The following is a 16668-nucleotide window of genomic DNA, read 5'->3' as shown; positions in this document are numbered from 1 at the left end:
GGTGATTATGTGACATTTTTCCAGATGCGACCCAGGGTATTCTCAGGACTATGCATGAGTCCCTCTACTGCATATTTGTTTCAATTCCCCAGATAATACCCCCAATTCCCACAATTCCCAACCAATGCTGCTGCACTTGCCAAGTCTCTAGACAGAACGCTGCATAGATCTGTGAGAAAACAAAGTAACCTCTTCCTTTTCTCTGACATCACTTAAATATATATTTAATATACATACATAGAGTACATACATACATACATACATAAAATACATTAAACATATATAAACTAAAATCTAAAAATAAATTAAATCAACCTTACTAATCAACCTGCATATTAGAACTTAAAAAAATAAACAATAGACACAACTACGTCCTCTGGGCAGCTGCATGACAAGGATGATGTAACTATGGTCAGATCACATTCACAGCTATTCTTACCACAAAAATATTTCAGGGCAAATTTTTCTGAGCTCATTCAAAAGAGCACAATGTAAAAATAAGTTCTTCCATAACCAACCGACAATTGCATAATACGTTGGCCATCCCAATGTGAGAAAGCTTGATACATGAGACAGTGTGATACAATAGTGCCAGAACTGCCACATGTCCTGAATCATCAATGAGGTTACCTTAAAATAAGGTTAGTACATTCAATAATGTACACTAGGCTTGCTACGATAGAAGCAACACGGTTACATCACTTGACCACCGCGGCACGGCTACCCACAATTTGATAAAAAAAAATAAAAAAATATATATATAATCATTTAGTTCAGTTAGACAACAGACACTATTAAACTGAACGTGTTTGCTTAGTAAATCGTGAGCCGAACAAGAGTCGCAGCAAAGATCAGCAGCTGGAGTCAGATTGCGGAATATTTGGTGTCAAAGCGAAATGTAAAAGCATCTATTTAAGTGAATTTGTCATTGCACTTTTTTGTTGTTGTGTTTTTCATTAAGAATAATAGGCTAATGAACTCACCATTCAAGCAATCTGCCCCAAATTGGCGCTAATTTGTACCCTGGAAATCCAGAGTTCTCGCGAGAGCACAAGTTGAATTTGCTCAGCGAGTTTACTCTGGCGTCGAGTAATGATGCTCATTAAATATGCCCTTGTATCCGAGATGCACCAATCACATCGGGTTATCTGATATAGGCGGGCCAGAGGCGAGCTAAAAAGATAACGACAGCGCTGTGACGTCCAAGTCATTAGTAAACATTGCAAGATGGCTATGGATGAACACCAGTCGTTTGAAACGGCTTTGGCCGCTACAATGAACGAATTAGACTTGGCTTTTTATCTAAAAGAGGAACAGAAGACGGCGCTCGAATCATTTCTTTGCAAGAAGAGCGTTTTTGCTGTTTTGCCGACCGGATACGGCAAGAGTCTAATCTACCAGTTAGCTCCGCTTGTAGCTAAGTGTATGGGGCTTGTTGTGATTGGTCATAGTGTTATCCAATTGCGTGCAGTGCATGCTTGGTGCCACCCCTCGAGCTGGCCGATTTTCATTAGTCGATGTTACTTTCAGATTTAGGTCTGGATTTCCAGGCTAGCTAATTTGAAAGTGAAACTAAAATGTCCACGGGCGCGGAGCGAGCAGAACGGAGTGAGCGTTTTCAGTTCATTTTTATGGAAAAACGTGCGGCCGTGCGCATTTTATGAATGCCTGTGCGGACGCGAGCATTTTACGTTTGCCTTTAAATTAGCGATTTAAAACCCCCCCGCCAGTGATACCGGTATTACCGGTGTTGTCACACGCCGATTAACCTGTGAGGATATTTTCACATCCCTAATGTACACATAAAAAAATGGATATTCAGTGTTTTCTGAATTGAAGTAGTCTAAACAATCATCTCACCTCTACATTTATAATTAGTGATGCCTGATGTGACTTGTAAGTTTATTGAAATTATAGCGGGGACAAGATTATATTAGCACTGTTTGTTGTATGCATTTGTGTCAAAGTGTCTCAAAGTTTGCTAGACTTATATTGTGCTGTGATATGTGTGTTTTCTTCCTGTACATTCCAGTACAGACCCTTGTATAAAAAACCCAAGGTGGCTCTGTCTCAGCACGGGCCGAGCCAAGCATTCCTGAGTGCCATGGACATCAGATATCATCCCAAAGGGCAAAACGCAGCAAAGGGTACAATGTGGACTTAGAATTTACCATAACAACACGTGATAGGCAAGGTGTCTTGAGACCAGTGACACGCTTTGCCCTTTTTCTTCAGAATGCCACCAAATTTCAATTTCATGTAAATTAAATGTCAAACTAAACACGATTTTGGATAAATTGAGAATCACGATTTTGTTTTTTGTTTTTTTTTCAAATAGAGATCACGATCCTCCCACGATTCTGAACAGACAACTAAACAAAATAACATGTAATTTACTATAGGTTCTGACAAAATGTTAATTGCTGCTGTCTTTTTTTAACTGTTTAATGAATCTGAATGAATTGTTTTAAAATATCGGTTTGAATGAATGATTCAATGACTCACTCATAAAGACTTGTTTTCATTATTTTATGAATCAGAATAGTTTTGAACAAATCTCCTGAATGAATGACTCAATTCTCTATTTTGATTGCTTCCGAAGACATCAGTGTTTGTATATGAATTATAAACTTTTATCCTAGTTTTGTGACACTTTCTTTGTAACACAAAAATAACGATACTGTGGGCGAAGACTGTTTGTGAAGCGGTTTGACAACTGCTGTCTCTAGCTCATCGGCAGCACCGACGCAGACTATTTAATAGACAGGCGAATTGTCATTAAGGAATGAGACTGCGATCTTTTAACAATTAATCGTGCAGCTCTACTAAACACACTATACTGTGTTCTCAAGGCAATATTTTGAAACAGAACCCACAGAGCAAGCACCAAGCCAAAGCATATTTGATGAGCTACGCAGAATCTGAGTTTTATGCCAAGCTCAAAAAAAAACTGCATTAGGTCAGATACAGTGAGTCAAAGAAAAACATACCGAGAATTTCGTAGCTCCTCTGGTGGTCCTCAAATTCACAACATCTCCCCAGAAGTCCTGCATTTTTCACAGACCCTGGGGAGGAACTTTAAAACTTCGTCACTTGGAGAAAATCAAACTGCACTTAAGACCACAAAAGCTTCAATGATGCAGACGCTCAGGTCCAGAGATACTGATCATTCATATAGCTCATAAATATGGTCCCCTAGATAAATGTTAAAACCAAAGATCAAAAGATCAACCAGAAGTTTTAAAATGTTTAGGCTACATAAAAGCAAAAAGGAATGACAAGCTACAATCAGGATCTGTGAAAGAGGAAGTCTCCACGCACTTCCGAAAAAATGGCAGTCTGCTTCAACCAAGATCTGTCACTCTGACTAGGAAGCAGAAGTGAGCGAGAATCCTGCAAGACTCTGCCAGTGCACAGTTCTTATGCTGACGTCGGACGGGTCTCACTCCTGGTTGCAAAGACCTAAACAAGCGGCGATATTTATATCCGAGAGCTGTTTCAGTGTGTGAGGGTGTGTTGTTGTGAGCGTGCATGTGTTTTTCCACGAGCACTGGAGCTATACATGGCCTGAGCGCTGGGAAGCAAGGACAGAATGCCATTGCCCTGAGGTGTTAAAGGGCACAAAGCAATATAGGCTACTATATGACTACAATATAATCAATATAATCCTGTGTAGCACAATCAATCTCTTATTTACAGTGTCCACACCTTTTTGATTATTATAAGAATCACTTCTTTCCTATAATTTCTTTACATTCTATAAATCAGTTATTAGTTAACATTTTGTAAGAAACTAAGATGACTATGATTATATACAAGTAAAGGGAGAGTTTTTAGTTAACCCAGAAATGTACAAAGAGTTCCTGCAATATAAAGGTGTCAGAAAAAAAGTCTAGTAAAAGCTGTGATATCAAATGTGTTAAAGATAACCAATGTTGCTATCACACAGACACAGCGCTACTAAGCCACTGGTATGCGCACACTGACACTATGCTCATGAAGAGGAAGAATGCATACGTGTTGCCCCTGACAACAGAGTAACCTTTGTAGGAAGTTGTGCCATTCAGCCAGTGAAGCTGTTAATGCCTGTAATTAAAGCTGTGCAGTCTGAATGAATGATTGGGGAATTAATTGAAGAATAATAAAATAAAAAAGTCCCATTCTATTCTAGGAGGAACCACTGTTACATTAGTTTATAAGAATTTTCTTTCAGACAAATCATGGAAGTGCATGCCTCAAGAATTCACTGATAAATAAGCAAATTTTGTATTTTGATGTGCTGAACATTTGCAAAAGTTAACCAATTACATTCCCACATTAGGCCTACATTAGGTTTAATTAACAGTAGCATTCAAGCAAAACTACAACTGAAATTAAATGATCGAATGTAAAAAATAAAGCACTGCTTAGTCTTCACAGTATGAGTTAAATAAATATACACTGATTATTAAAGTTACAAAAGTTATTCAGTCAAGAGCAGTGAGAGATTTTCTCCTTGTCTTTTGTGGTTTGATTAACATTAAATGACATAGACAGCGGCAGGATTATTAGGCTGCTGTCACAAGACCCGATGCACGGATCCTTTGGAAACACATCCAATTTATTTTCCATCTGTTTACGTTCATTTAAGACATAACTGACAGTGTTTACATGAATATAAGGCGGGCATTTTGACATATTTGGCCATATAAGCTGAGGAAGAGAACTGAATTTGGGATCTTTCTCTGCGCCGCAACAACTTCAGATTGTCTACACCACACTGTCTACAAAGCGAATATTCCAAATCCATTCGTCCTTCATGTCATAAGTAGCGCGAGTGCTTGGAGTATGACAGAAATACTTTTCTCATATACGCTTTGAAAAACATAAAACGGACTAAACTAATACCAGGCACTGGCAAACAGACTTTGCACTGCTGAACACTCTCAAACCCTCATCTAAGATTAACAAAATATTTTACGGCACAAAAATGTGAAACAACAAAACCCACTTCTGAAGAAATGCTGACTGTGATTAGAGATTCTATAGAGAATCTAAATGAAAAATCTCACCAATTCTGAACTCATTTATGAAATATTTTTGTCATTTCATAAATATTTGTGATCCAAAATTAAAAACTTCAGTATTCTGTTACATTTAAAGTCTCTCTAGGCCTAGTTAACGCACATGTGACCATTGTACCAACATTACGTCTGATTATTTCTGAGATATCACTCTCAACATATGTAAACAAATGGAACCAGAAAGACGTGTGAATTAGCTGTAAGTTAACAGAGCAACTGTGTTGAATACTGTACACTGACAGGTCACAGAGCCTCATCCTACAGTCCCCAGCTACTCTAAACCTGCTGAGCTTACGGCTGTGCCCTCTGTGGCTTTTTCAACAGCATTGTCTGAGGGGTCCCAGCTGCCCCATGAGCTGCTGATCCTCCAGCCAGAGAACAATGACAAACTTCCTGTCTAATCTTCCATTCTGAACCAGTGCTGTAACATTACCACAAACTCAACGAACCATGAAATCTTCCCGATAGAGTCACGGCAGAGAACAGAAGAGGAGCATCATTGTCCTGAAGACACCTGAGTGATGAGTAGTAGTGAACCAAGCAACAGGAGGAAATTAAAACAAGGCTCTTTGTTACACAACAGGAACTGGACATTCCAAAACGTTCCGATAAATAGAATGTTAACTTTGTTTAACGACATCTAAACAATATGCATACTTATGCGATAACGTAGAAGCATTTCCTTTTCTGGATTCCAGTCTAACTCAGATTTGTTATTTGAACCCTTACTCATCATTACATAATACAGACAACATACCTGCACCAACATGAGACTAGGGTTGCAAAGGGGCTGAATATTTCTGGTAAATTTCCAGAAACTTTCTAAAAGTGAATATCAAAAACTGAAAATTTCCAAATACTCCTGAAAAGTTTCTGAAAGTTTCCAAATAATCCTGAAAAGTTTCCAAAATTTCTGGAAATTTTGCAACCCTACATGAGACTGACAATTGAGGGGAAAACACAAGAGAATGATGGTAGCAAGTCAGAGACTGAGACAGAGTAAAACTGTCAATAAAAAAAATCAGTGTAGCGAGGGTCCACTGGTTACTGTTTATATGAAAACATAAGCCCTTATGTTATGCTTTACATACTTTGAAAAGATAAAACAAATGTAACAATATTCACACTGCCAATTTATATGTATTTACTTGTATGAGCTAATATACTTACACTTAAAGGGATAGTTCACCCAAAAATGAAAATTTTCAGACGAATACAATCAGAGTTAAACAATTCCTGGCTCTTCCAAGCTTTATAATGGCAGTGAATGGCTGTTTCTGTTTTGAAGTCCATAAAAGTGCATCTTTTCATGATAAAAGTGCTCCGCATGGCTCCGGGCGGTTGATAAAGGCCTTCTGAAGCGAAGCGTTTGAGTAAAAAAAATATCCATAATCAAAATTTTACAAACTGTCATCTCCAACTTCTGATAACTATCGTATGCGCGTTTATTAGAGACTGGCGTTCCAGCGTATGACGTAAGACGCAGGCGTACCGTAAATTACGGTGGCGAGCACAGAGGTTAGAGCAAAACAAAACACCGGTCGCGCATATTCTCACCAGAGCGTCCTACGTCACACGCTGGAACGCCAGTCTCTTATGAGCGCTTGAACGACATTTAGCGGAAGTTAGAGATTAGGCTACAGTTTGTAAAGTTTTAAATATGGATATTTTTCTTACACAAATGCATCACTATGCTTCAGAAGGCCTTTATTAATCCCCCCCACACTTTTATGATGGATAGATGCACTTTTATGGACTTCAAAACAGAAACAGTCATTCACTGCCATTATAAAGCTTGGAAGAGCCAGGACCTTTTTTAATATAACTCCGATTGTATTCGTCTGAATCTGAAAGAAGAATGTCATATACACCTAGGATGACTTGAGGGTGAGTAAATCATGGACTAATTTGAATTTTTAGGTGTAGTATCCCTTTAAAGCCACACCGCGGAACTTTTGCAGGCGCTAGGGGCACTAGACCTGGAACTTTCACATCTAGCGCCCCTAGAGGCCACAAGCACCGCAGCACTGTCGCGAAAGTCTAGAAGACAGTATATCAGAGCCTATGGTCACGTGACGGCCGTAAAGCGATACGTTCTCCAGGTCACATGACCTGTTCAACGACGGTCCGTCTCCTCCAAACTTACATAGGCGGTATTTCAAGAGGGCAGCCCCGCTCGGAGCATTAATAGTGTCAAACGCTGTATATTGGGCTGAGGAATCATTTAAAATAACTCGTATGCGTCAACTCTTTAGGTCACAAAGTCCACGGTGTGGCTTTAACTATATTAAGTGAGCAATATTCATACCGTTTCTTTACTTAATAGTTGTTACTGTTACTTTAAATAAGTGATGTAGTACTGACCTTATTTAAATTAAATATAGGCTACACATGAATTGAAAGTGTATCTAGGCTGTTAGAATCTTATCCATTGATGACAAATAATTTGTGAAGCGAAGGAAATATACTGAAGTCATTATGACTACATGGAAATTAAGCTTTTGAGGAATTAGGAATTGTTCACACTCTTCTTTTTAATGTATGTATTTGTACATGTATGTCTTATGCCTGTTCTAGATTCACTGTAAACATTAGAAATGCTTTGGCAATACATTGTAACAATTGTCATGTCAATAAAGCAAATTTTGAAATTCAATTTGAGAGAGAGAGTGGGGGGGAAGAAGTGCACACTTATTCATGTAAACGTAATAGCAGAAGGAGAGAGAGAGAGAGAGAGTTATCAATTGTTTACTATACAAATTCATGTTAACTGGGTTGACATTTTATAATAGTCTTATCTTTACAAACATAACAAGTGATAAAACTGAGTGGACTTCAATCTTAAGTGTTCCTATTCTGAAAGGATTATGATATTATGACTTTTTTTTTCTGGAATAGTACATCACTATAAAAGGGAAATGTGACAGTGACATACAACCAGAGGAAATTTTCTGTTTTTTAAACAGCAGATCATACTCAGCTAAAAACTAAATGTATAGAGAGAGAATAAACACTCATTATTGCTTAAATGTCGCTATACAGTATTTTCAAAATGTATCACAAAAAGATGAGGACATTCTTTTGAAGGAAGAAAATAAAACACAACAAAAGATATAACGTGTATGTGTTTATGTATGTTTATAAATGCTTAAAATTATTTTTATCTTAGAGAGAGAGAGAGAGAGAGAGAGAGAGAGAGAGAGAGACATATTCATAGTCTAAAGCGCTCGTCTTTCACCGTTATTGTGACGCAATGATCTGAACGACACTTCCTGGCAGCAGCGTGATCACCCCAAAACAATGAGAGTACATTTCCTCACCAATACTATCTCAAAACAAACACCTTTCACGTCCACTAAGACAATATGGATGATTCTGGGTCGTTAACAACCAAGAGAAAGTGATGCTTTAAACCAACCCCACCATCCATTACCCTCATCCACGACCTATTTCTTTCTTTGAAAGAAACGCGCTCAGAAACGCTCTAGGCATCCAAACTCTCAACTCTAAAGAGACAACAACAAATAACTTTATGCTTACTGTGGTTAAGAGTGGTTTCATCTGTTCATTGCTATCTTCCTCCATTTGTTCAAACTGTGTACTTCTTCCGTCCCTCGCCGGAGACTGATTTGAATATGATATTTCGAAATGCCCCTTCTCTCGTGTCACAGCCACTGAGAGCGTGTGAATGGTATTTTTACATATATCTGGGCTTGGCAAATCCCGCCCTTGTTGAGATTGACAGGTTATTTCATCCGTTCACTCTCACACGACCGGCTTTTTTCTTAGCCAATAACATCGTCGGAACGACGCTGGAACATGAATATTAATGAGAAGGGGAGGGGCTGATTGGCTATTGGGTGGTCTTACAAATAAATCCATTAGGGAAGAGAAAGAACTCGCGGTGAGGATGAGCATGATGATTTGAAAGAAGTATTATGGTGTTATTATTAGGCCTAATGGGAAAACAGAAAGGAATGTCTTGGTAAAACTATCCAACCTCTCAACAGCCTGAGTAGGGATTAGTTGTACAGCAGTGGTAAACCTTTACAGACCCTTGACCCCCACCCTGACTCCCAGCCAAACCATAGTGAGTTTATAATTAAAAAAATAAACATCATTGCATAATGCTAATGAAATCATAATTTAAATTTCATTGGTACTTGTCCCCCTGCTTGACTGGGTTGTTTTACAACAATAGATTGGATGACAAATAACATGTAGCCTATTGTAAGGAACATATTTAATTACATTTAAATACATTTAAATTTTAGGAGTTCTAACTCAGGATTTCACAAACTTTTTTTTAAGCCAATGACCCATCTGTTATACACAAACTGCTTCAAGAGCCAAAATGTATCATTAATTGTAGTTTTTACAGTACTTGTTGTCACTATTTTTCTGTTGTATCATCCTTCAGTTTTGCTTAGATCCTTCATCTGAAGACATTTTTAATGCTACTGGAGGTCCGTCATATTGCACATCACAGCTGTAACTGGTCACTTTTGTTTTTTTGTCAAAAATGTTCATTTAAACTGTGCTGTGTAGTGGCAAATGCGGACTGAAACAATACAATACAAAGCATTTCCATTAAAAATGTTTTTTCATTTTATTTATTTTTATTGATGGAGTTATACAGTTAAGGTGGACAAAGATTACATAAATTTGTTTTATTTAAAAATGAGTCAGAGTCAGAGTCATAAAAGACTTCAATTGTGTTACTTTGGCATTAATGACAATCAGTAACAAGACATTTTTTTCACGATATTCAATATTGTCTAGATTAATTATTTTTTTTATTATTATTATTATTATTGTTTAGCTTTTTTAAACCAGTTACTTCAGGTAATTGGAACCAAGCTGAGATTGCAATATTTATTGCTCGAAAATGTCTATCTTTGTACAGGGATGCCCCCTTGTGGTTCATAACTTCTCCGCATGTATTATCCTTTGATCTGGGCTACAGTAGATGGATAGAGGCCTAAATTAGACTCTAAACATAATGTCACATGACTTTATTTTGTGTTTCTATTCCAGCATTTAACTATTTAAATATATTGATTAACGTAATACAAATAAAGGCAGTTTCCTGTACTGTTACAGTACAGTACTGTACTCTACTACAAAATGTAGGCTACTGTGTACATTTTAACAAATCAATCATGGTGATCAGTTATTGCATTGCCCTTACACATCTTGATCTTAGAAAAACTCTCTTATTTACATTCTGTCACTGAAGCTGGGTCTTCTAGTCCTGTCACTCCAAAACCCTTATGTCAGAAGTGGGATTTGAACCCACGACTCCATCCGGAGATCAGAATGCTCTTTTTGAGTCTGACACCTTAGACCGTACGGCCATTCTGACAGCAAGGTGAAGCAGCGATTAACTCAAACTTGATGACAATTACTTCCTGGACTGCAAAATGTGCCATGCTAATTTCTCTTTTGATTGTAAATGCCTCAAGATCAACCAGTCTTTATTTTTTAAACTTCCAAAATTTAGGATATTTGTTCTTATGTTATAGCATACTATCTACAGTATATAACCTGAATTCACTCAATGTTTACATCTTGAAACAGTGTCACGTTTAAGAACCATTCTCTTCATAATTTGTGGAGGTGGAGTCTTGAAGCTTATTACTAAGAAAAACAAAATGAAAATGGCTCAAGACAAACACACCGTCAACATCACATACTACTAATATGAATGGATTCAAAGTTGGGAGCTGAAATATTGTTACTTAGTGTGAGTATTGTGCACTTCTGTTGTCTGTCTTATGTTTGTGGCTTAGGTAAAAGCTAGAATAGAATAGCAGTGCAAACTATCACATATCAATCCTCTTTATTTGCTTATTGTGTTCTTACGTTGGTTTTTGTACGAGCATATCATGTACAGATAGTTGTTTTGTAAGTTCTAGCAGATTTTATGTTGTGACATGCAGGATCAGGTGAACATGCTCCTTCCTTTGTTTCGGACCACCAGAAAATAGTGAAATCCCCTGTGTCGTTATCTTTAGTTTGTACTTTTAAGTCGCATTGGGAAAAAACAAAGCTAAAACTAAACCAACTGTCTTCGCCAGATTAGCTTTTCGTTTGTCATCTGAGCAACTCTTCCAGTTAATCCAGATTTTCCGCTCTGAGAATGTTCAAAGTGACATTTGGTTCCTCTTCACTTTGATTTCACTTTGACTGACAGTAAAGAGAAAAACATGCCTTTGTTTTCTGTATAGGCTTAATAAACTGGAACCAATTTTAGTATAATTTTTAGAGTACATTAGCCCATTAGCCCAACTCCCATCCCAACACATATCTCTCTCAGTGTGTTTAAAGATGCCTAGACGTGATGATGTGACCAGCATTTTGCAGCAGCCAGCGTCACTATTTGACCAGCGTGTGGTGTATAAATTCATGACGATCAGGCCAAAGTTCCTGGGGGTAAAAGACTTAATTGTTTTATTTCTGCTACATGCTAATTTTGATTATGGGGAATAATCTTGTTTTATATCTTCCAGGTTTTGGAAATATCAATAGGTATAGGTATGGTTGTCTTAACAATCTGTACAGGATTTTTGTATCTCCTCTGGTCATGTCTAATTGTAAGTATTTTATTTCAACACCAGGACAACATTGTGCAATGAACAAATACTCAATAATGTAATTTTCTTCACTGTATAGTCAGTTTTAACTGGATCTGTGACAGTATCAGCTGCATGCAAATGTAACGCATTCAGGGTTAGTCTGAATATCTAATATTTTGCCTATTTAAAGTATAGTACTAGAATACAATGCTATCTATTTTAACTGTCTTTTTCCCATTTCAGGTCAGAATCTCACAATTTCTAAACTGTTTCAATGCCATAGCATCTGTTCTCTCCATCCCATTTCACTGTCTTGACAGTGATGTAAGTGTGTAGACGTCTTGCTTTGAATCTCACAAAAGTAAAATATATCTGCCAAACTTACATCAGAAGTGCTCATATTAGTGTGATCAACTATAAAAGTGGTTTCTACTTTAACCTATTTAATAAGCTCTACAATAATCTGTCATGATGTGTCATGATGTGCCATTTCTTCAAGACAAATTTCTATTTATGACTAATAAAAATGTGTTTATAATCATATTGTCTATACTCACTCAGGGTGTGACTCTTATTCTCTTGGTTGTCTGTGATGTTCTGGTCTTCATCGTCTCTGTTATCGTTACCTCATCTTCTTGTGATTGCTGCAGGATGAAGGTAAAACTCTTTAAGAAGTTCAAAAATTATTTAAAAAATTTAAAACAAAATTTAATTCTGAGTCTGACACTGTTTACTCACCATCATGCTGTTCCATACCCATATTATAGTAGGCGTACTTTATATTCTGTGGTCAGGTGAAATTATATAGAACATCCTTCAATATAATGAAGATTAATAAGGACTGGGAATTTCATTCTGCAAAATGACCAAAAAAAAGCATAAAAAAAATTTAAACATGTCCATGCTAGTTATTTTTATTCTAAGACTTATAATAATGATAGCTTTGTGTGAGGAATGAAACTTTTTACTGAAACCCAGCCTTAGCTCTTCTTTTAAACAAATCACCAAATTAGCCTGACAGAAAGAACATTTGTTTAATGACGGTTCTATGCTCTAAAGCAACTGAATCAGCCAACAATGGTATTGTTACACATTTGATTTCTCATCATTATGTGTATTTAACTGCTTTGACAAACAAGTGACTTCGTTTTCATATTCTGATTGGTTAATTCATTCATTAGACATTAGGTTAACAGCTGCCACTAGGTGTCACCGCATCCCATTTAGACGCAATAATGATGTTCTTTCTGTTGTGTTCTCTCAGTCAAGACATGTTGCAGTCAGTTACATAAACAGAGATGAGCCTTACATGATTGACAACAATATTGTGCTTCTGGGCCAACAAGACCCTTTTGCACCTCCAACAAACTACGTTCCAAGTCCTTCAGCATCTCCAGCATACTACAACCCAAGTCCTTCTGCGCCTCCACCAAATTATGATACAGTCCCATCTGCACCTCCACTAAGTTACGATCCAGGTCTTTTTGAACCTCCACCAAGCTACAATCAAGTCCTTCTGAACCTCCAGTGAACTATAATCCAGGTCCTTTTGACGTTCCATCAAACTAATAGGAAATCAAGGGGCAATTTCAAGTCTGTTGATGAAACAGTCCTTATTCACTTTCCTGGATATAATTTTAAAATTATAATTATAAAAAAGTCTCATGCTAACACGTTTAAAGGCCCACTGAAGTGCCTTGAAACAATATTGATGTCATTTCCACTGAAACAGGAAGACAGGGCGACACATATCGAACACCTCTTCCCCTTTTTAAAAATAGTCAAGCGTTTCGTTTATATCACAGCTCGGCCAGAGCCCTTATATCACTACTGTCCTGATGGTTATACTACAACACTTATTTTGGAAAAATATCTTTTTGCATAATAATTGTTATGATTTTTATTTATGAAAATTATTCAATAGCTTCACTGTAATTCACTGCATTGATGCCAAATTCAGTTCACACATCACTGCTGTCCTGCTGGTTATACTACAACACTTATTTTGGAAAAATATATTTTTGCATAATGTTTATGATTTGTATTATGAAAAAAATCAATAACTTCACTGTAATACACTGCATTGTTGCCAAATTCAGTTCACACATCACTGCTGTCTTGATGGTTATACTACAACACTTATTTTGGAAAAATATATTTTTGCATAATTTTTATGATTTTTATTTATGAAAAATATTCAATAGTTTCACTGTAAGTCACTGTATTAATCCCAAATTCAATTCTCACATCACTGCTGTCCTGTTGCTTATACTACAACACTTATTTTGGACAAATATATTTTTGCATAATAATTGTTATGATTTTTATTTATAAAAAATGATTCAATAGCTTCACTGTAATTCACTGCATTGATGCCAAATTCAGTTCACACATCAGTGCTGTCCTGTTGGTTATATAACAAATATATAACTCAAGGATTAAATTAATCAAATATGCCAAATATGAAATTTCTTCAGCCTCTTTGGACTGCAATGGTCCTTGTGGTCTGTGATATTCTGAGCTGTATCCAATTGTCACTTCGACCGCCTGCGATAAATGCTGCTACTGCTGTAGACGATTAACACATTTTCATCTTGTCAAATGAGATAATGTGGATGTGAAATAAATGAATTCTATCCCCGATCTCGATCCTTTAGCAAAGACTGGCTCGCACTCGCAGGCAAGACAACGTTTGGCGTTCTGACAGGAACAGACCTATAGCGTGATTGTCCAGAATACTGTGATTGTCCCTGACTCTGATGCACTGCCAACAGTTTTCAGTTCAGTCCGATATCATGCACTGCCATCAGAACACGGTCAAGCCAGACTGAAATATTTTGAGGAGCCTTAAGAAATGATGGGTTGTGTAAACTAAAACCTTTATCAAATGATGTTTGTCAGTCATTAGAAAAATATCTTTAAGCTCACCTGAAGATCTAAAATAGGAAATTGTGTGTTACTGCAATATGAACAAGTATTCACAGGCCTCTATATCTTCTGTCCCAGACATGAGGACTGAAGGACAGAAGATGATTGAGATCTCAGCCAAAAGATTCAATTAAAATAATTAGGCTACTTTTTTGCATTGAATTATCAGATTGTTAAACAAAAAAAATTGTTTTTCCTCCTCAAAGTAGGCTACATTTTCATGAACTGTCATTTGCAATATCTAGTTTATTACAGCAAACTTATTACTTATTCAATCCACCTGAAGCAAGCTGACATTAAAGCTCCAATATGTAGGAATTTTGTAATAAAATTTCCGAAAATAACTTGCACAGTGTGATATATTTCCTCCAGTTGTGTACTTAAAATATCTCAAAAGTCTCCAAAGATTTTTTATTTCAGAGAAATTCCGATTTTAAATAACTGGCCGTCCCGGAAAAGAAATGTCGCGCCTCAGTGACGTAATGTCCGCTCTATCCCTTTTTCCGGTGTGAACCATGTGATAGGATATTCCACCACACCGGATTTTTTTTTTTTTTACAACAACTTTATTGAGGTTTTTTTTCTTATCACAATAAACAATACAGACGTCTGACAAAGAATAAAATTTAATAAAATAAAAAATATGACCCACCACACCGGAATATCGCATGGTCAAATGCGGAAGTGGTGGTTATAGCGTTATAGTCATAGACTGTATGGTTATAGCTGTTATGGATCACGAACTCTTTATTGAAGTGCCAACAAAACGAAAGCGTCAATATTCGGATACACGCGGAGTCGAGGACTGTGTGACAAACGGAGGAATAAAACCCGGATAAACATCGGCAGGCGTTTTCGAGATGGAGAGAGCTGCGCGTCAATCTAAGCCGTTTCTCAATATGCGTTCTTGTCTGTACTTGCGTTCTTGTGGACTTGTGAAACGTCATCAGTCGCTGCCCAAGTACCGTCCCAATACACAAGTTTGCATTTTGGCAAGAACGGTTAAAAATCCCGGAAGTGTTCTTGACACGCCCATTTTACTGAGGATGCATAGGTTGGTAACTTGTGTGAACTTGACGGCAGAAATATCCCAGCATTCATTTCGGCATTCGAGGAAGGAGAGGTCAATACAGTAAGTCGTTTTTCTACAATTTCGTACGCTATTTCATCACTAAATTCACTTCTGAGAACATTTGATGCGAGAAATCAACTGTGTAGATTTCAAATATTGGCATTTTTCGAAAATGCGCTCAAAAGTTTTCGGAAGTGAGAATCTCCAGCATAGGTAGCTTTATTGTTATGAATATACATCACATAGTGTACAGTTGTAGAGTAATCCCTTGAGCTGTGGGGTAGGCTTGGGCGTTAAAGCCTGGCTGTTACCGTCAATAATTCTCGTTGTGTTTGGGTATGCAGACGGCGTCTGTGCGGGGGTGTTATTGCGCAATACCAGCAAGAACACATCGTCTCAAACTGTCAGCGGCGTTCTGTGTGCTCGTCACCTTGTGAGTTCATTCTTCCAAGAACAACTAGCAAGAGCGTTCTCCTCAAGAACACAAGTCCGTTCTTTGCATTCTTGGTTTTGAGAAACACCCTTGGACTTGACAGAGACTCTCTCGCGAGTGTATTGAGACAGGTAAGACATGCAACTGTCAATAATAGCACGTATAAACAAAGTTATATTGCTCTTTGTACTTTGGTAAGGCTTTTTATCACGTGTGGTGACCGAGATTATGGCAGTACAATTAAATACAATCGGATATGATGTTAAAAAATATATTTAGTCATTACTTGCAAATGTTCGTTCAAATTTACTTTTAGATATTGGTTTGAACACGTTAAACAACACGGCATTAACCATAAAAACGTAAAACTGCACAACGTTAACCAAATAAATCATTTGACAAATAGCTGTATGTTGTAACGGGATAATATAGCATACCATTTCACGTTCCTTGTAGTTCATTAATTATGATGACATAAAATAATACGATCAGACATACAGGTAATACAAAAACGAATGAATTACCTCATCCGTGATCATGATTCATTAATTCCATGTAGATATATCGCTAGATGGTGAAAACGCATTAAATATC

The 16668-nt window shown here is 37.1% G+C and overlaps 1 protein-coding gene across 11 annotated transcripts in view; it reads right to left on the bottom strand.

Moving 5' to 3' along the window:
• The window catches only part of slc4a7 (solute carrier family 4 member 7), a 41791-nt gene extending 33058 nt beyond the window's left edge, over positions 1 to 8733 (bottom strand). For 9 of the 11 annotated variants that reach the window (XR_014031811.1, XM_081388738.1, XM_081388742.1 and 6 more), the window contains exon 1: positions 2991 to 3175. Coding sequence is in view for 10 of the 11 variants with exons in the window: in XM_081388738.1 (XP_081244864.1) it covers positions 2991 to 3053 (63 nt within the window). In the remaining variant the exon portion in view is untranslated. Of the gene's footprint in view, positions 1 to 2990; positions 3176 to 8603 lie in introns of those variants that run through there. The other 2 variants (XM_081388744.1, XM_081388737.1) reach the window with 1 other exon arrangement.
• Between the last annotated feature and the right edge of the window lie 7935 nt (positions 8734 to 16668).

The sequence above is a fragment of the Scardinius erythrophthalmus genome, assembly GCF_964197995.2.
Source record: "Scardinius erythrophthalmus genome assembly, chromosome: 16".
Lineage (NCBI taxonomy): Eukaryota > Metazoa > Chordata > Actinopteri > Cypriniformes > Leuciscidae > Scardinius > Scardinius erythrophthalmus.
This window is presented reverse-complemented; position numbering and strand designations above follow the sequence as displayed.